Source organism: Oncorhynchus nerka, unplaced genomic scaffold (genome assembly GCF_034236695.1).
Source record: "Oncorhynchus nerka isolate Pitt River unplaced genomic scaffold, Oner_Uvic_2.0 unplaced_scaffold_945, whole genome shotgun sequence".
Classification (NCBI taxonomy): Eukaryota; Metazoa; Chordata; class Actinopteri; order Salmoniformes; family Salmonidae; genus Oncorhynchus; species Oncorhynchus nerka.
The window spans coordinates 128,095-152,641 of NW_027040368.1; the positions used below are offsets into that span (position 1 = coordinate 128,095).

The window sequence follows — 24,547 nt, forward strand, 5'->3', positions numbered from 1 at the left end:
TGACAGTGTAGAAGGGTTCTGACAGTGTAGAAGGGTTCTGACAGTGTAGAAGGGTTCTGACAGTGTAGAAGGGTTCTGACATGTAGAAAGGTTCTGACATAATGTAGAAGGGTTCTGACAGTGTAGAAGGGTTCTGACAGTGTAGAAGGTTCTGACAGTGTAGAAGGGTTCTGACATTGTGTAGAAGGGTTCTGACAGTGTAGAAGGGTTCTGACAGTGTAGAAGGGTTCTGACAGTGTAGAAGGGTTCTGACAGTGTAGAAGGGTTCTGACAGTGTAGAAGGGTTCTGACAGTGTAGAAGGGTTCTGACAGTGTAGAAGGGTTCTGACAGTGTAGAAGGGTTCTGACAGTGTAGAAGGGTTCTGACAGTGTGAAGAAGGGTTCTGACAGTGTAGAAGGGTTCTGACAGTGTAGAAGGGTTCTGACATAATGTAAAGGGTTCTGACAGTGTAGAAGGGTTCTGACAGTGTAGAAGGGTTTGGCATAGTGTAGAAGGGTTCTGACACAGTGTAGAAGGGTTCTGACAGTGTAGAAGGGTTCTGACATAATGTACAAGGGTTCTGACAGTGTAGAATGGTCCTGACAGTGTAGAAGGGTTCTGAGAGTGTAGAAGGGTTCTGACATAGTGTAGAAGGGTTCTGACAGTGTAGAAGGGTTCTGACAGTGTAGAAGGGTTCTGACATAATGTAGAAGGGTTCTGACATTGTAGAAGGGTGCTGACAGTGTAAAGGGTTCTGACATAATGTAGAAGGGTTCTGACAGTGTAGAAGGGTTCTGACAGTGTAGAAGGGTTCTGACATAGTGTAGAAGGGTTCTGACATAATGTAGAAGGGTTCTGACAGTGTAGAAGGGTTCTGACAGTGTAGAAGGGTTCTGACATAATGTAGAAGGGTTCTGACAGTGTAGAAGGGTTCTAACAGTGTAGAAGGGTTCTGACATAGTGTAGAAGGGTTCTGACCATAATGTAGAAGGGTTCTGACAGTGTAGAAGGGTTCTGACATTGTGTAGAAGGGTTCTGACAGTGTAGAAGGGTTCTGACACAGTGTAGAGGGTTCTGACAGTGTAGAAGGGTTCTGACATAATGTACAAGGTTCTGACAGTGTAGAAGGGTCTGACAGTGTAGAAGGGTTCTGACATAGTGTAGAAGGGTTCTGACAGTGTAGAAGGGTTCTGACAGTGTAGAAGGGTTCTGACAGTGTAGAAGGGTTCTAACAGTGTAGAAGGGTTCTGACATAGTGTAGAAGGGTTCTGACATAATGCAAAAGGGTTCTAACAGTGTAGAAGAGTTCTGACAGTGTAGAAGGGTTCCACTGATGTCATAAGTGTTTGTAGAAGGGTTCTGACAAATGTAAATGTGTGTAGAAGGGTCCTGACAGTGTAGAAGGGTTCTGACATAGTGTAGAAGGGTCTGACATTGTGTAGAAGGGTTCTGACAGTGTAGAAGGGTCCTGACACTGTGTTGAAGGGTCCTGACAGTGTAGAAGGGTTCTGACATAGTGTAGAAGGGTTCTGACAGTGTAGAAGGGTTCTGACAGTGTAGAAGGGTTCTGACAGTGTAGAAGGGTTCTGACAGTGTAGAAGGGTTCTGACATAATGTAGAAGGGTTCTGACATAATGTAGAAGGGTTCTGACAGTGTAGAAGGGTTCTGACAGTGTAGAAGGGTCCTGACAGTGTAGAAGGGTTCTGACATTGTGTAGAAGGGTTCTGACATAGTGTAGAAGGTTTCTGACAGTGTAGAAGGGTTCTGACATAGTGTAGAAGGGTTCTGACAGTGTAGAAGGGTTCTGACAGTGTAGAAGGGTTCTGACAGTGTAGAAGGGTTCTGACAGTGTAGAAGGGTTCTGACATAATGTAGAAGGGTTCTGACAGTGTAGAAGGGTTCTGACAGTGTAGAAGGGTTCTGACATAATGTAGAAGGGTTCTGACAGTGTAGAAGGGTTCTGACAGTGTAGAAGGGTTCTGCCATAATGTAGAAGGGTTCTGAACAGTGTAGAAGGGTTCTGACAGTGTAGAAGGGTTCTGACATAATGCAAAAGGGTTCTAACAGTGTAGAAGGTTCTGACAGTGTAGAAGGGTGCTCTGTCATAGTGTTGTAAGTCGCTCTGGATAAGAGCGTTCTGACAGTGTAAATGTAAGGGTTCTGACAGTGTAGAAGGGTTCTGACAGTGTAGAAGGGTCCTGACATTGTGTAGAAGGGTTCTGACAGTGTAGAAGGGTTCTGACACTGTGTAGAAGGGTTCTGATAGTGTAGAAGGGTTCTGACAGTGTAGAAGGGTTCTGACAGTGTAGAAGGGTTCTGACAGTGTAGAAGGGTTCTGAGTGTAAAGGGTTCTGACAGTGTAGAAGGGTTCTGACATAATGTAGAAGGGTTCTGACATAATGTAGAAGGGTTCTGACAGTGTAGAAGGGTTCTGACAGTGTAGAAGGGTCCTGACAGTGTAGAAGGGTTCTGACATTGTGTAGAAGGGTTCTGACATAGTGTAGAAGGGTTCTGACAGTGTAGAAGGGTTCTGATAGTGTAGAAGGGTTCTGACAGTGTAGAAGGGTTCTGACAGTGTAGAAGGGTTCTGATAGTGTAGAAGGGTTCTGACAGTGTAGAAGGGTTCTGACATAATGTAGAAGGGTTCTGACAGTGTAGAAGGGTTCTGACAGTGTAGAAGGGTTCTGACATAATGTGAAGGGTCCTGAGTGTAAAGGGTTCTGACAGTGTAGAAGGGTTCTGACATAATGTAGAAGGGTTCTGACAGTGTAGAAGGGTTCTGACATTGTGTAGAAGGGGCTTGGCATAGTGTAGAAGGGTTCTGACACAGTGTAGAGGGTTCTGACAGTGTAGAAGGGTTCTGACATAATGTACAAGGGTTCTGACAGTGTAGAATGGTCTGACAGTGTAGAAGGGTTCTGACTGACATAGTGTAGAAGGGTTCTGACAGTGTAGAAGGGTTCTGACATAATGTAGAAGGGTTCTGACATTGTAGAAGGGTGCTGACAGTGTAGAAGGGTTCTGACATAATGTAGAAGGGTTCTGACAGTGTAGAAGGGTTCTAACAGTGTAGAAGGGTTCTGACATAGTGTAGAAGGGTTCTGCCATAATGTAGAAGGGTTCTGACATTGTAGAAGGGTGCTGACAGTGTAGAAGGGTTCTGACATAATGTAGAAGGGTTCTGACAGTGTAGAAGGGTTCTGACAGTGTAGAAGGGTTCTGACATAGTGTAGAAGGGTTCTGACATAGTGTAGAAGGGTTCTGACAGTGTAGAAGGGTTCTGACATTGTGTAGAAGGGTCCTGGCATAGTGTAGAAGGGTTCTGACACAGTGTAGAAGGGTTCTGACAGTGTAGAAGGGTTCTGACATAATGTAGAAGGGTTCTGACAGTGTAGAAGGGTTCTGACAGTGTAGAAGGGTTCTGACATAGTGTAGAAGGGTTCTGACAGTGTAGAAGGGTTCTGACAGTTCTGACATAATAGAAGGGTTCTGACACAGTGTAGAAGGGTTCTGACAGTGTAGAAGGGTTCTGACATAATGTAGAAGGGTTCTGACAGTGTAGAAGGGTTCTGACATAGTGTAGAAGGGTTCTGACATAGTGTAGAAGGGTTCTGACAGTGTAGAAGGGTTCTGACATAATGTAGAAGGGTTCTGACAGTGTAGAAGGGTTCTGACAGTGTAGAAGGGTTCTGACATAGTGTAGAAGGGTTCTGACAGTGTAGAAGGGTTCTGACAGTGTAGAATGTTCTGACAAGAAGGTTCTGACATAATGTAGAAGGGTTCTGACAGTGTAGAAGGGTTCTGACAGTGTAGAAGGGTTCTGACACAGTGTAGAAGGGTTCTGACAGTGTAGAAGGGTTCTGACATAATGTACAAGGGTTCTGACATTGTAGAAGGGTTCTGACATTCTGACAGTGTAGAAGGGTTCTAACAGTGTAGAAGGGTTCTGACATAATGTAGAAGGGTTCTGACATAATGTAGAAGGGTTCTGACAGTGTAGAAGGGTTCTGAGAAGGGTTCTGACAGTGTAGAAGGGTTCTGACATAATGTAAAGGGTTCTGACAGTCTAGAAGGGTTCTGACAGTGCAGAAGTGTTCTAACATAGTGTAGAAGATTTCTGACAGTGTAGAAGGGTCCTGACCGTGTAAAAGGGTTCTGACAGTGTAGAAGGGTTCTGACAGTGTAGAAGATTTTCTGACAGTGTAGAAGGGTCCTGACAGTGTATAAGGGTCCTGACAGTGTAGAAGGGTTCTGACATAGTGTAGAAGGGTCCTGACAGTGTAGAAGGGTTCTGACAGTGTAGAAGGGTTCTGAGAGTGTAGAAGGGTTCTAACAGTGTAGAAGGGTTCTGACATAATGCAAAAGGATTCTAACAGTGTAGAAGGGTTCTGACATAGTGTATAAGGGTTCTGACATAATGCAAAAGGGTTCTAACAGTGTAGAAGGGTTCTGACAGTGTAGAAGGGTTCTGACATGATGTAGAAGGGTTCTGACAGTGTGGAAGGGTTCTGACATAATGTAGATGGGTTCTGACATAATGTAGAAGGGTTCTGACATAATGCAAAAGGGTTCTAACAGTGTAGAAGTGTTCTGACATAGTGTATAAGGGTTCTGACATAGTGTATAAGGGTTCTGACATAATGCAAAAGGGTTCTAACAGTGTAGAAGGGTTCTGACAGTGTATAAGGGTTCTGACAGTGTAGAAGGGTTCTGACAGTGTAGAAGGGTTCTAACAGTGTAGAAGGGTTCTGACATAGTGTATAAGGGTTCTGACATAATGCAAAAGGGTTCTAACAGTGTAGAAGAGTTCTGACAGTGTAGAAGTGGCTGCTCCACTGGATGTCATAAGGTGAATGCACCAATTTGTAAGTCGCTCTGGATAAGAGCGTCTGCTAAATGACTTAAATGTAAATGTAAATGTAGAAGGGTCCTGACAGTGTAGAAGGGTTCTGACATAGTGTAGAAGGGTCCTGACATTGTGTATAAGGGTTCTGACAGTGTAGAAGGGTCCTGACACTGTGTAGAAGGGTCCTGACAGTGTAGAAGGGTTCTGACATAGTGTAGAAGGGTTCTGACAGTGTAGAAGGGTTCTGACAGTGTAGAAGGGTTCTGATAGTGTAGAAGGGTTCTGACAGTGTAGAAGGGTTCTGACATAATGTAGAAAGGTTCTGACATAGTGTAGAAGGGTTCTGACATAATGTAGAAGGGTTCTGACAGTGTAGAAGGGTTCTGACAGTGTAGAAAGGTCCTGACAGTGTAGAAGGGTTCTGACATAGTGTAGAAGGGTTCTGACATAGTGTAGAAGGTTTCTGACAGTGTAGAAGGGTTCTGACAGTGTAGAAGGGTTCTGACAGTGTAGAAGGGTTCTGACAGTGTAGAAGGGTTCTGATAGTGTAGAAGGGTTCTGACAGTGTAGAAGGGTTCTGACATAATGTAGAAGGGTTCTGACAGTGTAGAAGGGTTCTAACAGTGTAGAAGGGTTCTGACACAGTGTAGAGGGGTTCTGACAGTGTAGAAGGGTTCTGACATAATGTACAAGGGTTCTGACATTGTAGAAGGGTCCTGACATAATGTACAAGGGTTCTGACAGTGTAGAAGGGTTCTAACAGTGTAGAAGGGTTCTGACAGTGTAGAAGGGTTCTGACATAATGTACAAGGGTTCTGACATTTTAGAAGGGTTCTGACATAGTGTAGAAGGGTTCTGACAGTGTAGAAGGGTTCTGACAGTGTAGAAGGGTTCTGACATAATGTAGAAGGGTTCTGACATAATGTAGAAGGGTTCTGACAGTGTAGAAGGGTTCTAACAGTGTAGAAGGGTTCTGACAGTGTAGAAGGGTTCTGACATAATGTAAAAGGGTTCTGACAGTCTAGAAGGGTTCTGACAGTGCAGAAGTGTTCTAACATAGTGTAGAAGATTTCTGACAGTGTAGAAGGGTCCTGACCGTGTAAAAGGGTTCTGACAGTGTAGAAGGGTTCTGACAGTGTAGAAGATTTCTGACAGTGTAGAATGGTCCAGACAGTGTATAAGGGTCCTGACAGTGTAGAAGGGTTCTGACATAGTGTAGAAGGGTCCTGACAGTGTAGAAGGGTTCTGACAGTGTAGAAGGGTTCTGAGAGTGTAGAAGGGTTCTAACAGTGTAGAAGGGTTCTGACATAATGCAAAAGGGTTCTAACAGTGTAGAAGGGTTCTGACATAGTGTATAAGGGTTCTGACATAATGCAAAAGGGTTCTAACAGTGTAGAAGGGTTCTGACATGATGTAGAAGGGTTCTGACAGTGTGGAAGGGTTCTGACATAATGTAGAAGGGTTCTGACATAATGTAGAAGGGTTCTGACATAATGCAAAAGGGTTCTAACAGTGTAGAAGTGTTCTGACATAGTGTATAAGGGTTCTGACATAGTGTATAAGGGTTCTGACATAATGCAAAAGGGTTCTAACAGTGTAGAAGGGTTCTGACAGTGTATAAGGGTTCTGACAGTGTAGAAGGGTTCTGACAGTGTAGAAGGGTTCTGACAGTGTAGAAGGGTTCTGACAGTGTAGAAGGGTTCTGACAGTATAGAAGGGTTCTAACAGTGTAGAAAGGTTCTGACATAATGCAAAAGGGTTCTAACAGTGTAGATGTGTTCTGACATAGTGTATAAGGGTTCTGAAATAATGCAAAAGGGTTCTAACAGTGTAGAAGAGTTCTGACAGTGTAGAAGGGTCCTGACAGTGTAGAAGGGTTCTGACATTGTGTATAAGGGTTCTGACATAGTGTAGAAGGGTTCTGACATAGTGTAGAAGGGTTCTGACAATGTAGAAGGGTTCTGACATAATGTAGAAGGGTTCTGACAGTGTAGAAGGGTCCTGACAGTGTAGAAGGGTTCTGACAGTGTAGAAGGGTCCTGACACTGTGTAGAAGGGTCCTGACAGTGTAGAAGGGTTCTGACATAGTGTAGAAGGGTTCTGACAGTGTAGAAGGGTTCTGACATAGTGTAGAAGGGTTCTGAGAGTGTGGAAGGGTTCTGATAGTGTAGAAGGGTTCTGACAGTGTAGAAGGGTTCTGACAGTGTAGAAGGGTTCTGACATAATGTAGAAGGGTTCTGACATAGTGTAGAAGGGTTCTGACATAATGTAGAAGGGTTCTGACATAGTGTAGAAGGGTTCTGACATAATGTAGAAGGGTTCTGACAGTGTAGAAGGGTTCTGACAGTGTAGAAGGGTCCTGACAGTGTAGAAGGGTTCTGACATAGTGTAGAAGGTTTATGACAGTGTAGAAGGGTTCTGATAGTGTAGAAGGGTTCTGACATTGTAGAAGGGTTCTGACAGTGTAGAAGGGTTCTGATAGTGTAGAAGGGTTCTGACAGTGTAGAAGGGTTCTGACATAGTGTAGAAGGGTCCTGACAGTGTAGAAGGGTTCTGACAGTGTAGAAGGGTTCTGATAGTGTAGAAGGGTTCTGACATAGTGTAGAAGGGTTCTGACAGTGTAGAAGGGTTCTGACAGTGTAGAAGGGTTCTGACATAGTGTAGAAGGGTTCTGACAGTGTAGAAGGGTTCTGACAGTGTAGAAGGGTTCTGACATAATGTAGAAGGGTTCTGACATAGTGTAGGTTTCTGAAGTGTTTCTGACAGTGTAGAAGGGTTCTGACATAATGTGAAGGGTTCTGACATAGTGTAGAAGGGTTCTGACATAATGTAGAAGGGTTCTGACATAGTGTAGAAGGGTTCTGACATAATGTAGAAGGGTTCTGACATAGTGTAGAAGGGTTCTGACATAGTGTAGAAGGGTTCTGACATAGTGTAGAAGGGTTCTGACATAGTGTAGAAGGGTTCTGACATAATGTAGAAGGGTTCTGACATAGTGTAGAAGGGCCCTGACAGTGCAGAAGGGTTTGTTTTCTAAGAGCCCTCTGTGTTATTGACTGAGCTTTGAGAGATTTAGCTGCACTCACTTTTGTTCTGGCACTCTCTTCCTCTCACTACTCTATCCGTCCTTTCCTTTCCTCCCCTCTCTCTCTTTCTCCTCTCTCTCCTCTCCTACTCTCTCTTTCTCTCTCTCTCCTCTCCTCCTCCCTCTCTCTCTCCTCTCTCTCTATCCTCTCTCTCTTCTCCTCTCTCTCTCTCTTTCTCTCTCTTTTCCTTCTCTCTCTCTCTCCCCTCTCACTCTCCTCTCTTATCTTCCCCTCTCTCTCTTTCTCCTCTCTCCTTTTCCTTCTCTTCTCTCTCTTCTCCTCCTCTCTCTCTCTCTCTCTCTCTCTGTTTCCTTCTCTCTCTCTCTTTCTCTCTCTCTCTTTTCCTTCTCTCTCCATCTCTCTCTCTGCTCTGTCCTTCCTGCAGCACTAGACCTTTTGTTCATAGTCCCTCTGCCTCAATACAGCCTGTCTACCCAGCTATCTCCATCACACACACACACACACACACACACACACACATCCTCAAAGAAAACCGAAAACACAGTCTGCACGACACTCCGGGCCATCGACATCATCACAGTTCTATATTCAGTCTGGAGAACAGAGAGAGGGGAGAGGAAGAGCAGAGGAGGGAGGACGATTGGAGGGATTGGGGGGGAACAGCTAAGCAGCCGTCACTTCCTGTTTACTATAGCAGCTTCCTATTCCACACAGAGAGATGAGAGACTGTTGCTGTTACTAGGCACTTTCTGCCGTCTACTGGTCGTCTACTGGCACTGCCGTATAGCAACACCGGTGTCATGTAGAGTAGGCCAGAAGGCTAAACTGGATAACCTAACCTCTATCAAAATAAAAAGATGGCGGAGCCGCAAAAGTTCTTCTGTGCAAAGGTGTTTATTTTACAAGTGATTCCAGAACAAAAAACAACAGTACTGCCATCAACGTCTACCTTATGGGACAGCTTAAAAACCAATGCTGCCCCATCCACAGCTCAATCCAAAAATGCCTCTCCCCATGACTGAAAGAGAGGCTCCCTTTTGAAGGGCCAGCCCCTCCCCTCAGAACAATTAACCCTCATTAATGAATCAATTAACAATACAAACCTACATTTTCCATGAACTAAACATACTAAAGGATATACATTGCAACACGGTTTTAAACAATATCACAACATAACATTTACAACATTACATCACTACTGACAATATCTTTCAATATGCCCATATGCATTAATGAGCCATTTGGGACAGGCACTATAAAGCCAACCCAATTCCCTTAACTCGGGTCCTTTTCCAGCATACCCGGAAGCTACAGAGATTGTATCTCTCAAATATGAACATTGACAAGTGTGAAATGCATGCACCAAGACAGAAGTTAATTTGTGTGTCGACCCACATTGTTAACTTATCTTATAATGGCGCGGGGAGGAGTGATGAATATGTGTGTGCGTTAAAGAACCAAATGCTGCCCGCGGCCAGTGACGGACTTCTACGTCACAATAGGCAACCAAGACCACTGACATCTAGCAACACCTCTAACCAAGACCGCTGCCATCTAGCAACACCTCTAACGAAGACCACTGCCATCTAGCAACACCTCTAACGAAGACCACTGACATCTAGCAACACCTCTAACCAAGACCGCTGCCATCTAGCAACACCTCTAACGAAGACCACTGCCATCTAGCAACACCTCTAACCAAGACCACTGCCATCTAGCAACACCTCTAACCAAGACCACTGCCATCTAGCAACACCTCTAACCAAGACCGCTGCCATCTAGCAACACCTCTAACGAAGACCACTGCCATCTAGCAACACCTCTAACGAAGACCACTGACATCTAGCAACACCTCTAACCAAGACCGCTGCCATCTAGCAACACCTCTAACGAAGACCACTGCCATCTAGCAACACCTCTAACCAAGACCACTGCCATCTAGCAACACCTCTAACCAAGACCACTGCCATCTAGCAACACCTCTAACCAAGACCACTGCCAACTAGCAACACCTCTAACCTCTATGAAGACCACTGCCATCTAGCAACACCTCTAACCAAGACCACTGCCAACTAGCAACACCTCTAACGAAGACCACTGCCATCTAGCAACACCTCTAACCTTAAGACCACTGACATTTAGCAACACCTCTAACCAAGACCACTGCCATCTAGCAACACCTCTAACCAAGACCACTGCCATCTAGCAACACCTCTAACCAAGACCACTGCCAACTAGCAACACCTCTAACGAAGACCACTGCCATCTAGCAACACCTCTAACGAAGACCACTGACATTTAGCAACACCTCTAACCAAGACCACTGCCATCTAGCAACACCTCTAACCAAGACCACTGCCATCTAGCAACACCTCTAACCAAGACCACTGCCATCTAGCAACACCTCTAACGAAGACCACTGCCATCTAGCAACACCTCTAACCAAGACCGCTGCCATCTAGCAACACCTCTCTAACCAAGACCACTGCCAAGACCACTGCTCTAGCAACACCTCTAACCAAGACCACTGACATCTAGCAACACCTCTAACCAAGACCACTGCCATCTAGCAACACCTCTAACCAAGACCACTGACATCTAGCAACACCTCTAACCAAGAAGAGCAACACCGGCAACCAAGACCGCTGCCATCTAGCAACACCTCTAACGAAGACCACTGCCATCTAGCAATACCTCTAACGAAGACTACTGCCATCTAGCAACACCTCTAACCAAGACTACTGCCATCTAGCAACACCTCTAACGAAGACCACTGCCATCTAGCAACACCTCTAATGAAGACCACTGCCATCTAGCAACACCTCTAACCAAGACTACTGCCATCTAGCAACACCTCTAACGAAGACCACTGCCATCTAGCAACACCTCTAACCAAGACCACTGCCATCTAGCAACACCTCTTATGAAGACCACTGCCATCTAGCAACACCTCTAACCAAGACCACTGCCATGTAGCAACACCGGTAACCAAGAACACTGCCATCTAGCGACACCGGGGAAGACCACTGCCATCTAGCGACACCGGCAACCAAGACCACTGCCATCTAGCAACACCGGTAACCAAGACCACTGCCATCTAGCAACACCTCTAACCAAGACCACTGACATCTAGCATCTGTCTGCCTGTGGGGGAAAGGCTGTGGGAGTAGCCTATACTGGGACCTGCCACCTGTCTGTCTGTGGGGGAAGGGCTGTGGGAGTAGACTATACTGGGACCTGCCACCTGTCTGTCTGTGGGGGAAGGACTGTGGGAGTAGACTATACTGGGACCTGCCACCTGTCTGTCTGTGGGGAAAGGGCTGTGGGAGTAGACTATACTGGGACCTGCCACCTGTCTGTCTGTGGGGGAAGGACTGTGGGAGTAGACTATACTGGGACCTGCCACCTGCCTGTCTGTGGGAGTAGACTATACTGGGACCTGCCACCTGTCTGTCTGTGGGGGAAGGGCTGTGGGAGTAGACTATACTGGGACCTGGTACCTGCCTGTCTGTGGGAGTAGACTATACTGGGACCTGCCACCTGTCTGCCTGTGGGGGAAGGGCTGTGGGAGTAGACTATACTGGGACCTGCCACCTGTCTGCCTGTGGGAGTAGACTATACTGGGACCTGCCACCTGTCTGTCTGTGGGGGAAGGGCTGTGGGAGTAGACTATACTGGGACCTGCCACCTGCCTGTCTGTGGGAGTAGACTATACTGGGACCTGCCACCTGTCTGTCTGTGGGGGAAGGGCTGTGGGAGTAGACTATACTGGGACCTGCCACCTGTCTGCCTGTGGGGGAAGGGCTGTGGGAGTAGACTATACTGGGACCTGCCACCTGTCTGTCTGTGGGGGAAGGGCTGTGGGAGTTGACTATACTGGGACCTGCCACCTGCCTGTCTGTGGGGGAGGGCTGTGGGAGTAGACTATACTGGGACCTGTCTGTCTGTGGGGGAAGGGCTGTGGGAGTAGACTATACTGGGACCTGGCACCTGTCTGTCTGTGGGGAAGAACTGTGGGAGTAGACTATACTGGGACCTTCCACCTGTCTGTCTGTGGGGGAAGGGCTGTGGGAGTAGACTATACTGGGACCTGGCACCTGTCTGTCTGTGGGGGAAGGGCTGTGGGAGTAGACTATACTGGGACCTGGGACCTGTCTGTCTGTGGGGGAAGGGCTGTGGGAGTAGACTATACTGGGACCTGCCACCTGCCTGTCTGTGGGGAAGGGCTGTGGGAGTAGACTATACTGGGACCTGCCACCTGTCTGTCTGTGGGGGAAGGGCTGTGGGAGTAGACTATACTGGGACCTGTCTGTCTGTGGGGGAAGGGCTGTGGGAGTAGACTATACTGGGACCCCCACCTGCCACCTGTCTGTCTGTGGGGGAAGGGCTGTGGGAGTAGACTATACTGGGACCTGCCACCTGCCTGTCTGTGGGGGAAGGGCTGTGGGAGTAGACTATACTGGGACCTGCCACCTGCCTGTCTGTGGGAGTAGACTATACTGGGACCTGCCACCTGTCTGTCTGTCTGTGGGGAAGGGCTGTGGGAGTAGACTATACTGGGACCTGCCACCTGTCTGTCTGTGGGGGAAGGGCTGTGGGAGTAGACTATACTGGGACCTGCCACCTGTCTGTCTGTCTGTGGGGGAGGGCTGTGGGAGTAGACTATACTGGGACCTGCCACCTGTCTGTCTGTCTGTGGGGGAAGGGCTGTGGGAGTAGACTATACTGGGACCTGGCACTGCCACCTGTCTGTCTGTGGGGGAAGGGCTGTGGGAGTAGACTATACTGGGACCTGCCACCTGCCTGTCTGTGGGGGGAGGGCTGTGGGAGTAGACTATACTGGGACCTGGCACCTGTCTGTCTGTGGGGGAAGGGCTGTGGGAGTAGACTATACTGGGACCTGCCACCTGCCTGTCTGTGGGGGAAGGGCTGTGGGAGTAGACTATACTGGGACCTGCCACCTGTCTGTCTGTGGGGGAAGGGCTGTGGGAGTAGACTATACTGGGACCTGCCACCTGTCTGTCTGTGGGGAAGGGCTGTGGGAGTAGACTATACTGGGACCTGGGACCTGTCTGTCTGTGGGGGAGGGGCTGTGGGAGTAGACTATACTGGGACCTGCCACCTGTCTGTCTGTGGGGGAAGGGCTGTGGGAGTAGACTATACTGGGACCTGCCACCTGCCTGTATGTGGGGGAAGGGCTGTGGGAGTAGACTATACTGGGACTTGCCACCTGTCTGTCTGTGGGGAAGAACTGTGGGAGTAGACTATACTGGGACCTGGCACTGCCATCTGCCTGTCTGTGGGGGAAGGGCTGTGGGAGTAGACTATACTGCCACTTGCCTGTTTGTGGGGGAAGGGCTGTGGGAGTAGACTATACTGGGACCTGCCTGTCTGTCTGTGGGGGAAGGGCTGTGGGAGTAGACTATACTGGGACCTGGCACCTGCCTGTCTGTGGGGGAAGGGCTTTGGGAGGAGACTATACTGGGACCTGGCACTGTCACCTGTCTGTCTGTGGGGGAAGGGCTGTGGGAGTAGACTATACTGGGACCTGCCACCTGTCTGTCTGTGGGGGGAGGGCTGTGGGAGTAGACTATACTGGGACCTGGGACCTGTCTGTCTGTGGGGGAAGGGCTGTGGGAGTAGACTATACTGGGACGTGCCACCTGTCTGTCTGTGGGGGAAGGGCTGTGGGAATAGACTATACTGGGACCTGCCACCTGTCTGTCTGTGGGGGAAGGGCTGTGGGAGTAGACTATACTGGGACCTGCCACCTGTCTGTCTGTGGGGGAAGGGCTGTGGGAGTAGACTATACTGGGACCTGGGACCTGTCTGTCCGTGGGGGAAGGGCTGTGGGAGTAGACTATACTGGGACCTGCCACCTGTCTGTCTGTCTGTGGGGAGGGCTGTGGGAGTAGACTATACTGGGACCTGCCACCTGCCTGTCTGTGGGGGAAGGGCTGTAGGAGTAGACTATACTGGGACCTGCCACCTGTCTGTCTGTGGGGGAAGGGCTGTGGGAGTAGACTATACTGGGACGTGCCACCTGTCTGTCTGTGGGGGAATGGCTGTGGGAGTAGACTATACTGGGACCTGCCACCTGTCTGTCTGTGGGGGAAGGGCTGTGGGAGTAGACTATACTGGGACGTGCCACCTGTCTGTCTGTGGGGGAATGGCTGTGGGAGTAGACTATACTGGGACGTGCCACCTGTCTGTCTGTGGGGGAATGGCTGTGGGAGTAGACTATACTGGGACCTGCCACCTGTCTGTCTGTGGGGGAAGGGCTGTGGGAGTAGACTATACTGGGACGTGCCACCTGTCTGTCTGTGGGGGAATGGCTGTGGGAGTAGACTATACTGGGACCTGCCACCTGCCTGTCTGTGGGAGTAGACTATACTGGGACCTGCCACCTGTCTGTATGTGGGGGAAGGGCTGTGGGAGTAGACTATACTGGGACGTGCCACCTGTCTGTCTGTGGGGCAATGGCTGTGGGAGTAGACTATAATGGGACCTGCCACCTGTCTGTCTGTGGGGGAAGGGCTGTGGAAGTAGACTATACTGGGACCTGCCACCTGCCTGTCTGTGGGGGAAGGGTTGTGGAAGTAGACTATACTGGGACCTGCCACCTGCCTGTCTGTGGGGGAAGGGTTGTGGGAGTAGACTTTACTGGGACCTGCCACCTGTCTGTCTGTGGGAGTAGACTATACTGGGACCTGCCACCTGCCTGTCTGTGGGGGAAGGGTTGTGGGAGTAGACTTTACTGGGACCTGCCACCTGTCTGTCTGTGGGAGTAGACTATACTGGGACCTGGCACCTGTCTGTCTGTGGGGGAGGGCTGTGGGAGTAGACTATACTGGTACCTGCCACCTGTCTGTCTGTGGGGGAGGGCTGTGGGAGTAGACTATACTGGGACCTGGCACCTGCCTGTCTGTGGGGAAGGGCTTTGGGAGGAGACTATACTGGGACCTGGCACTGTCACCTGTCTGTCTGTGGGGGAAGGGCTGTGGGAGTAGACTATACTGGGACCTGCCACCTGTCTGTCTGTGGGGGAAGGACTGTGGGAGTAGACTATACTGGGACCTGCCACCTGTCTGTCTGTGTGAGAAGGGCTGTGGGAGTAGACTATACTGGGACCTGTCACCTGTCTGTCTGTGGGGGAGGGGCTGTGGGAGTAGACTATACTGGGACCTGCCACCTGTCTGTCTGTGGGGGGAGGGCTGTGGGAGTAGACTATACTGGGACCTGTCTGTCTGTGGGGGAAGGGCTGTGGGAGTAGACTATACTGGTACCTGTCTGTCTGTCTGTGGGGGAAGGGCTGTGGGAGTAGACTATACTGGGACCTGGGACCTGTCTGTCTGTGGGAGTAGACTATACTGGGACCTGCCACCTGTCTGTCTGTGGGGGAAGGGCTGTGGGAGTAGACTATACTGGGACGTGCCACCTGTCTGTCTGTGGGGGAAGGGCTGTGGGATTAGACTATACTGGGACCTGCCACCTGTATGTCTGTGGGGGAAGGGCTGTGGGAGTAGACTATACTGGGACCTGCCACCTGTCTGTCTGTAGGGGAAGGGCTGTGGGAGTAGACTATACTGGGACCTGCCACCTGTCTGTCTGTGGGGGAAGGGCTGTGGGAGTAGACTATACTGGGACCTGCCACATGTCTGTCTGTGGGGGAAGGGCTGTGGGAGTAGACTATACTGGGACCTGCCACCTGTCTGTCTGTAGGGGAAGGGCTGTGGGAGTAGACTATACTGGGACCTGCCACCTGTCTGTCTGTGGTGGAAGGGCTGTGGGAGTAGACTATACTGGGACCTGCCACATGTCTGTCTGTGGGGGAAGGGCTGTGGGAGTAGACTATACTGGGACCTGGGACCTGTCTGTCTGTGGGGGAAGGGCTGTGGGAGTAGACTATACTGGGACCTGCCACCTGTCTGTCTGTGGGGGAAGGGCTGTGGGAGTAGACTATACTGGGACCTGGGACCTGTCTGTCCGTGGGGGAAGGGCTGTGGGAGTAGACTATACTGGGACCTGCCACCTGTCTGTCTGTCTGTGGGAAGGGCTGTTGGAGTAGACTATACTGGGACCTGCCACCTGCCTGTCTGTGGGGAAGGGCTGTGGGAGTAGACTATACTGGGACCTGCCACCTGTCTGTCTGTGGGGAAGGGCTGTGGGAGTAGACTATACTGGGACCTGCCACCTGTCTGTCTGTGGGGAATGGCTGTGGGAGTAGACTATACTGGGACGTGCCACCTGTCTGTCTGTGGGGGAATGGCTGTGGGGTAGACTATACTGGGACCTGCCACCTGCCTGTCTGTGGGAGTAGACTATACTGGGACCTGCCACCTGTCTGTATGTGGGGGAAGGGCTGTGGGAGTAGACTATACTGGGACGTGCCACCTGTCTGTCTGTGGGGCAATGGCTGTGGGAGTAGACTATAATGGGACCTGCCACCTGTCTGTCTGTGGGGGAAGGGTTGTGGAAGTAGACTATACTGGGACCTGCCACCTGCCTGTCTGTGGGGAAGGGTTGTGGGAGTAGACTTTACTGGGACCTGCCACCTGTCTGTCTGTGGGAGTAGACTATACTGGGACCTGCCACCTGCCTGTCTGTGGGGGAAGGGTTGTGGGAGTAGACTTTACTGGGACCTGCCACCTGTCTGTCTGTGGGAGTAGACTATACTGGGACCTGGCACCTGTCTGTCTGTGGGGGAGGGCTGTGGGAGTAGACTATACTGGTACCTGCCACCTGTCTGTCTGTGGGGGAAGGGCTGTGGGAGTAGACTATACTGGGACCTGCCACCTGTCTGTCTGTGGGGAAGGGCTGTGGGAGTAGACTATACTGGGACCTGCCACCTGTCTGTCTGTGGGGGAAGGGCTGTGGGAGTAGACTATACTGGGACCTGCCACCTGTCTGTCTGTGGGGGAAGGGCTGTGGGAGTAGACTATACTGGGACCTGCCACCTGTCTGTCTGTGGGGGAAGGGCTGTGGGAGTAGACTATACTGGGACCTGCCACCTGTCTGTCTGTGGGGGAAGGGCTGTGGGAGTAGACTATACTGGGACCTGGGACCTGTCTGTCTGTGGGGGAAGGGCTGTGGGAGTAGACTATACTGGGACCTGCCACCTGTCTGTCTGTGGGGAAGGGCTGTGGGAGTAGACTATACTGGGACCTGGGACCTGTCTGTCCGTGGGGGAAGGGCTGTGGGAGTAGACTATACTGGTACCTGCCACCTGTCTGTCTGTGGGGGAGGGCTGTGGGAGTAGACTATACTGGGACCTGGCACCTGCCTGTCTGTGGGGGAAGGGCTTTGGGAGGAGACTATACTGGGACCTGGCACTGTCACCTGTCTGTCTGTGGGGGAAGGGCTGTGGGAGTAGACTATACTGGGACCTGCCACCTGTCTGTCTGTGGGGGAAAGGCTGTGGGAGTAGACTATACTGGGACCTGCCACCTGTCTGTCTGTGGGGGAAAGGCTGTGGGAGTAGACTATACTGGGACCTGCCACCTGTCTGTCTGTGGGGGAAGGGCTGTGGGAGTAGACTATACTGGGACCTGCCACCTGTCTGTCTGTGGTGGAAGGGCTGTGGGAGTAGACTATACTGGGACCTGCCACCTGTCTGTCTGTGGGGAAGGGCTGTGGGAGACTAGACTACCTACTGGGACCTGCCACCTGTCTGTCTGTGGGGAAGGGCTGTGGGAGTAGACTATACTGGGACCTGCCACCTGCCTGTCTGTGGGGAAGGGCTGTGGGAGTAGACTATACTGGGACCTGCCACCTGTCTGTCTGTGGGGAAGGGCTGTGGGAGTAGACTATACTGGGACCTGCCATCTGTCTGTCTGTGGGGGAAGGGCTGTGGGAGTAGACTATACTGGGACCTGCCACCTGACTGGGACCTGGCACTGCCATCTGCCTGTCTGTGGGGAAGGGCTGTGGGAGTAGAATATACTGGGACCTGCCACCTGTCTGTCTGTGGGGGAAGGGCTGTGGGAGTAGACTATACTGGGACCTGCCACCTGCCTGTCTGTGGGAGTAGACTATACTGGGACCTGCCACCTGTCTGTCTGTGGGGGAAAGGCTGTGGGAGTAGACTATTCTGGGACCTGCCACCTGTCTGTCTGTGGGGGAAGGGCTGTGGGAGTAGCCTATACTGGGACCTGCCACCTGCCTGTCTGTGGGGGAAGGGCTGTGGGAGTAGACTATACTGGGACCTGTCTGTCTGTGGGGAAGGACTGTGGGAGTAGACTATACTGGGACCTGCCACCTGTCTGTCTGTGGGGAAGGGCTGTGGGAGTAGACTATACTGGGACCTGTCTGTCTGTGGGGGAAGGGCTGTGGGAGTAGACTATACTGGGACCTGCCACCTGTCTGTCTGTGGGGGAAGGGCTGTGGGAGTAGACTATACTGGGACCTGTCTGTCTGTGGGGAAGGGCTGTGGGAGTAGACTATACTGGGACCTGCCACCTGTCTGTCTGTGGGGAAGGGCTGTGGGAGTAGACTATACTGGGACCTGTCTGTCTGTGGGGGAAGGGCTGTGGGAGTAGACTATACTGGGACCTGCCACCTGCCTGTCTGTGGGGGAAGGGCTGTGGGAGTAGACTATACTGGGACCTGCCACCTGCCTGTCTGTGGGAGTAGACTATACTGGGACCTGCCACCTGTCTGTCTGTCTGTGGGGGAAGGGCTGTGGGAGTAGACTATACTGGGACCTGCCACCTGTCTGTCTGTGGGGGAAGGGCTGTGGGAATAGACTATACTGGGACCTGTCTGTCTGTGGGGAAGGACTGTGGGAGTAGACTATACTGGGACCTGCCACCTGTCTGTCTGTGGGGAAGGGCTGTGGGAGTAGACTATACTGGGACCTGCCACCTGCCTGTCTGTGGGGGAAGGGCTGTGGGAGTAGACTATACTGGGACCTGCCACCTGTCTGTCTGTGGGGGAAGGGCTGTGGGAGTAGACTATACTGGGACCTGTCTGTCTGTGGGGGAAGGGCTGTGGGAGTAGACTATACTGGGACCTGGCACCTGTCTGTCTGTGGGGGAGGGCTGTGGGAGTAGACTATACTGGTACCTGCCACCTGTCTGTCTGTGGGGGAGGGCTGTGGGAGTAGACTATACTGGGACCTGGCACCTGCCTGTCTGTGGGGGAAGGGCTTTGGGAGGAGACTATACTGGGACCTGGCACTGTCACCTGTCTGTCTGTGGGGGAAGGGCTGTGGGAGTAGACTATACTGGGACCTGCCACCTGTCTGTCTGTGGGGGAAGGACTGTGGGAGTAGACTATACTGGGACCTGCCACCTGTCTGTCTGTGGGGGAAAGGCTGTGGGAGTAGACTATACTGGGACCTGCCACCTGTCTGTCTGTGGGGGAAAGGCTGTGGGAGTAGACTATACTGGGACCTGCCACCTGTCTGTCTGTGGGGGAAGGGCTGTGGGAGTAGACTATACTGGGACCTGCCACCTGTCTGTCTGTGGTGGAAGGGCTGTGGGAGTAGACTATACTGGGACCTGCCACCTGTCTGTCTGTGGGGGAAGGGCTGTGGGAGTAGACTATACTGGGACCTGCCACCTGTCTGTCTGTGGGGGAAGGGCTGTGGGAGTAGACTATACTGGGACCTGCCACCTGCCTGTCTGTGGGGGAAGGGCTGTGGGAGTAGACTATACTGGGACCTGCCACCTGTCTGTCTGTGGGGAAGGGCTGTGGGAGTAGACTATACTGGGACCTGCCACCTGTCTGTCTGTGGGGGAAGGGCTGTGGGAGTAGACTATACTGGGACCTGGCACTGCCATCTGCCTGTCTGTGGGGGAAGGGCTGTGGGAGTAGAATATACTGGGACCTGCCACCTGTCTGTCTGTGGGGGAAGGGCTGTGGGAGTAGACTATACTGGGACCTGCCACCTGCCTGTCTGTGGGAGTAGACTATACTGGGACCTGCCACCTGTCTGTCTGTGGGGGAAAGGCTGTGGGAGTAGACTATTCTGGGACCTGCCACCTGTCTGTCTGTGGGGGAAGGGCTGTGGGAGTAGCCTATACTGGGACCTGCCACCTGCCTGTCTGTGGGGGAAGGGCTGTGGGAGTAGACTATACTGGGACCTGTCTGTCTGTGGGGAAGGACTGTGGGAGTAGACTATACTGGGACCTGCCACCTGTCTGTCTGTGGGGAAGGGCTGTGGGAGTAGACTATACTGGGACCTGTCTGTCTGTGGGGAAGGGCTGTGGGAGTAGACTATACTGGGACCTGCCACCTGTCTGTCTGTGGGGGAAGGGCTGTGGGAGTAGACTATACTGGGACCTGTCTGTCTGTGGGGAAGGGCTGTGGGAGTAGACTATACTGGGACCTGCCACCTGTCTGTCTGTGGGGAAGGGCTGTGGGAGTAGACTATACTGGGACCTGTCTGTCTGTGGGGGAAGGGCTGTGGGAGTAGACTATACTGGGACCTGCCACCTGCCTGTCTGTGGGGGAAGGGCTGTGGGAGTAGACTATACTGGGACCTGCCACCTGCCTGTCTGTGGGAGTAGACTATACTGGGACATGCCACCTGTCTGTCTGTCTGTGGGGGAAGGGCTGTGGAAGTAGACTATACTGGGACCTGCCACCTGTCTGTCTGTGGGGGAAGGGCTGTGGGAGTAGACTATACTGGGACCTGTCTGTCTGTGGGGGAGGGCTGTGGGAGTAGACTATACTGGGACCTGTCTGTCTGTGGGGAAGGACTGTGGGAGTAGACTATACTGGGACCTGCCACCTGTCTGTCTGTGGGGAAGGGCTGTGGGAGTAGACTATACTGGGACCTGCCACCTGCCTGTCTGTGGGGGAAGGGCTGTGGGAGTAGACTATACTGGGACCTGCCACCTGTCTGTCTGTGGGGGAAGGGCTGTGGGAGTAGACTATACTGGGACCTGTCTGTCTGTGGGGGAAGGGCTGTGGGAGTAGACTATACTGGGACCTGCCACCTGCCTGTCTGTGGGGGAAGGGCTGTGGGAGTAGACTATACTGGGACCTGCCACCTGTCTGTCTGTGGGGGAAGGGCTGTGGGAGTAGACTATACTGGGACCTGTCTGTCTTTGGGGGAAGTGCTGTGGGAGTAGACTATACTGGGACCTGTCTGTCTGTGGGGGAAGTGCTGTGGGAGTAGACTATACTGGGACCTGTCTGTCTGTGGGGGAAGTGCTGTGGGAGTAGACTATACTGGGACCTGCCACCTGCCTGTCTGTGGGGGAAGGGCTGTGGGAGTAGACTATACTGGGACCTGTCTGTCTGTGGGGGAAGTGCTGTGGGAGTAGACTATACTGGGACCTGCCACCTGTCTGTCTGTGGGGGAAGGGCTGTGGGAGTAGACTATACTGGGACCTGCCACCTGCCTGTCTGTGGGGGAAGTGCTGTGGGAGTAGACTATACTGGGACCAGTATACAGTTGTAGAGAGAGGAAGGGGTTTGATACCAGCAACGATCATCAACATTGTTAAACGGGTTTTCAAAACATTTCTAATAAATGCAACAGTTGAACAACAGAATGAAGATCCTCCAATCTCCATCAGGTGTTGACAGGGTTCTAGCAGATGAAACATTTTACTGGCACGGACAAATAAAAATAAAAATCGACTTCAGTGATTTTGGAATTTCAGGTTTTCAATTTCTCGTCAAAAATCACTTATTTTTCATGTCCATATATACATTTTCTTTATTGTATCAGGTATCTTTTAAAAAAAATGTGTTCAAATTAAAAATAAACTATATGCGCCTCATTTGCATAAACACAAAATAGTTAGTTTGCATATATGAATATATTAACATAAAGGGGAGGAGCATGGCTGTAACCACCAACCACCTGCTCTGTCTAGACTTCCTCATTAAATACTGTTGTTGTCAACATTCTGTTGCATAATTCAACAAGTGTGTCAATAGCAGGATAACCCTCGGATGAATAATCAACAGCTTGGTTCTGGATTACCAATCAGAAAGAAGACCTAAAATAATGAACACCAATCAGAAAGAAGACCTAAAATAATGAACACCAATCAGAAAGAAGACCTAACAAGTAGTCAACAGGGTGCGTTAAATCCTGGAGGAATCTTTAGCGTTCTGATAGATCCAATAGAAAGACAATGTGTTCATTTTCCTGTAACGTTTACCGTTTATCGGGACAAACGACAGGAAGAAGCAAGAGAATGAAAGAGGAGGAGGAGTCAAATGAAAGCAACCAATCAAGTCGCAGGAGTCAAATGAAAGCAACCAATCAAGTCGCAGGAGTCAAATGAAAGCAACCAATCAATTCGCAGGAGTCAAATGAAAGCAATCAATCAAGTCGCAGGAGTCAAATGAAAGCAATCAATCAAGTCGCAGGAGTCGAATGAAAGCAACCAATCAGGTCGCAGGAGTCAAATTAAAGCAACCAATCAAGTCGCAGGAGTCAAATGAAAGCAATCAATCAAGAGAGATTTAAGTGTGGAGTAGATTTTGCCACCGCTCACACACAGGAAATAAATGACTGACAAAAGACAGATGCTCAGGTGGGCGGGGAATGTTGCTATAGTTACTGAGACAGCTGCCTTATCACGTCTGACAGGGAGACAAAACACACCCACACACTACACACACAGACAGTAACAATAGCATAACCCTGCCCTGTTACCAGCAGCACAGTCATCTGTTGGGTTATACATATACATGCAGTATTGCTAATGTCACCACTGTATCCAGACAGATACTATATCTGTAGGGAACCCAGGAGAACCCACCACTGTATCCAGACAGACACTATATCTGTAGGGAACCCAGGGGAACCCACCACTGTATCCAGACAGACACTATATCTGTAGGGAACCCAGGGGAACCCACCACTGTACCCAGACAGACACTATATCTGTAGGGAACCCACGACTGTACCCAGACAGACACTATATCTGTAGGGAACTCAGGGGAACCCACCACTGTACCCAGACAGACACTATATCTGTAGGGAACCCAGGGGAACCCACCACTGTACCCAGACAGACACTATATCTGTAGGGAACCCACCACTGTATCCAGACAGACACTATATCTGTAGGGAACCCAGGGGAACCAACCACTGTATCCAGACAGACACTATATCTGTAGGGAACCCACCACTGTACCCAGACAGACACTATATCTGTAGGGAACCCAGGGGAACCCACCACTGTATCCAGACAGACACTATATCTGTAGGGAACCAACCACTGTATCCAGACAGACACTATATCTGTAGGGAACCAACCACTGTATCCAGACAGACACTATATCTGTAGGGAACCCAGGGGAACCCACCACTGTATCCAGACAGACACTATATCTGTAGAGAACCCACCACTGTACCGACAGACAGACACTATATCTGTAGGGAACCCAGGGGAACCCACCACTGTATCCAGACAGACACTATATCTGTAGGGAACCAACCACTGTACCCAGACAGACACTATATCTGTAGGGAACTCAGGGGAACCCACCACTGTATCCAGACAGACACTATATCTGTAGAGAACCCACCACTGTACCGACAGACAGACACTATATCTGTAGGGAACCCAGGGGAACCCACCACTGTACCCAGACAGACACTATATCTGTAGGGAACCCACAACTGTATCCAGACAGACACTATATCTGTAGGGAACCCACCACTGTATCCAGACAGACACTATATCTGTAGGGAACCCAGGGAACCCACCACTGTACCCAGACAGACACGATATCTGTAGGGAACCCACCACTGTACCCAGACAGACACTATATCTGTAGGGAACCCAGGGAACCCACCACTGTACCCAGACAGACACTATATCTGTAGGGAACCCAGGGGAACCCACCACTGTACCCAGACAGACACTATATCTGTAGGGAACCCAGGGGAACCCACCACTGTACCCAGACAGACACTATATCTGTAGGGAACCCAGGGGAACCCACCACTGTACCCAGACAGACACTATATCTGTAGGGAACCCAGGGGAACCCACCACTGTACCCAGACAGACACTATATATGTAGGGAACCCAGGGGAACCAACCACTGTACCCAGACAGACACTATATCTGTAGGGAACCCAGGGGAACCCACCACTGTATCCAGACAGACACTATATCTGTAGGGAACCCACCACTGTATCCAGACAGACACTATATCTGTAGGGAACCCAGGGGAACCCACCACTGTACCCAGACAGACACTATATCTGTAGGGAACCCACAACTGTATCCAGACAGACACTATATCTGTAGGGAACCCACCACTGTATCCAGACAGACACTATATCTGTAGGGAACCCAGGGGAACCCACCACTGTACCCAGACAGACACGATATCTGTAGGGAACCCACCACTGTACCCAGACAGACACTATATCTGTAGGGAACCCAGGGGAACCCACCACTGTACCCAGACAGACACTATATCTGTAGGGAACCCAGGGGAACCCACCACTGTACCCAGACAGACACTATATCTGTAGGGAACCCAGGGGAACCCACCACTGTACCCAGACAGACACTATATCTGTAGGGAACCCAGGGGAACCCACCACTGTACCCAGACAGACACTATATCTGTAGGGAACCCAGGGGAACCCACCACTGTACCCAGACAGACACTATATATGTAGGGAACCCAGGGGAACCAACCACTGTACCCAGACAGACACTATATCTGTAGGGAACCCAGGG

General features: G+C 50.9%; 1 protein-coding gene and 1 long non-coding RNA gene across 3 annotated transcripts in view; both read right to left on the bottom strand.

Annotated features, from left to right (window-relative positions):
- The window catches only part of LOC135570678 (uncharacterized), an 86,521-nt gene that overhangs the window by 39,374 nt on the left and 22,600 nt on the right, over window positions 1–24,547 (bottom strand). The gene's annotated exons all lie outside the window — the stretch shown is intronic.
- LOC135570676 (tyrosine-protein phosphatase non-receptor type 23-like) lies at window positions 10,915–22,512 on the bottom strand. Its single transcript, XM_065016634.1, has 3 exons — window positions 22,498–22,512; window positions 12,381–13,138; window positions 10,915–12,072 (listed from the first exon to the last, which is right to left on the bottom strand). The coding sequence occupies exons 1-3, from the start codon at window positions 22,510–22,512 to the stop codon at window positions 11,799–11,801; spliced, it is 1,047 nt and encodes a 348-aa protein (XP_064872706.1). The 3' UTR covers window positions 10,915–11,798.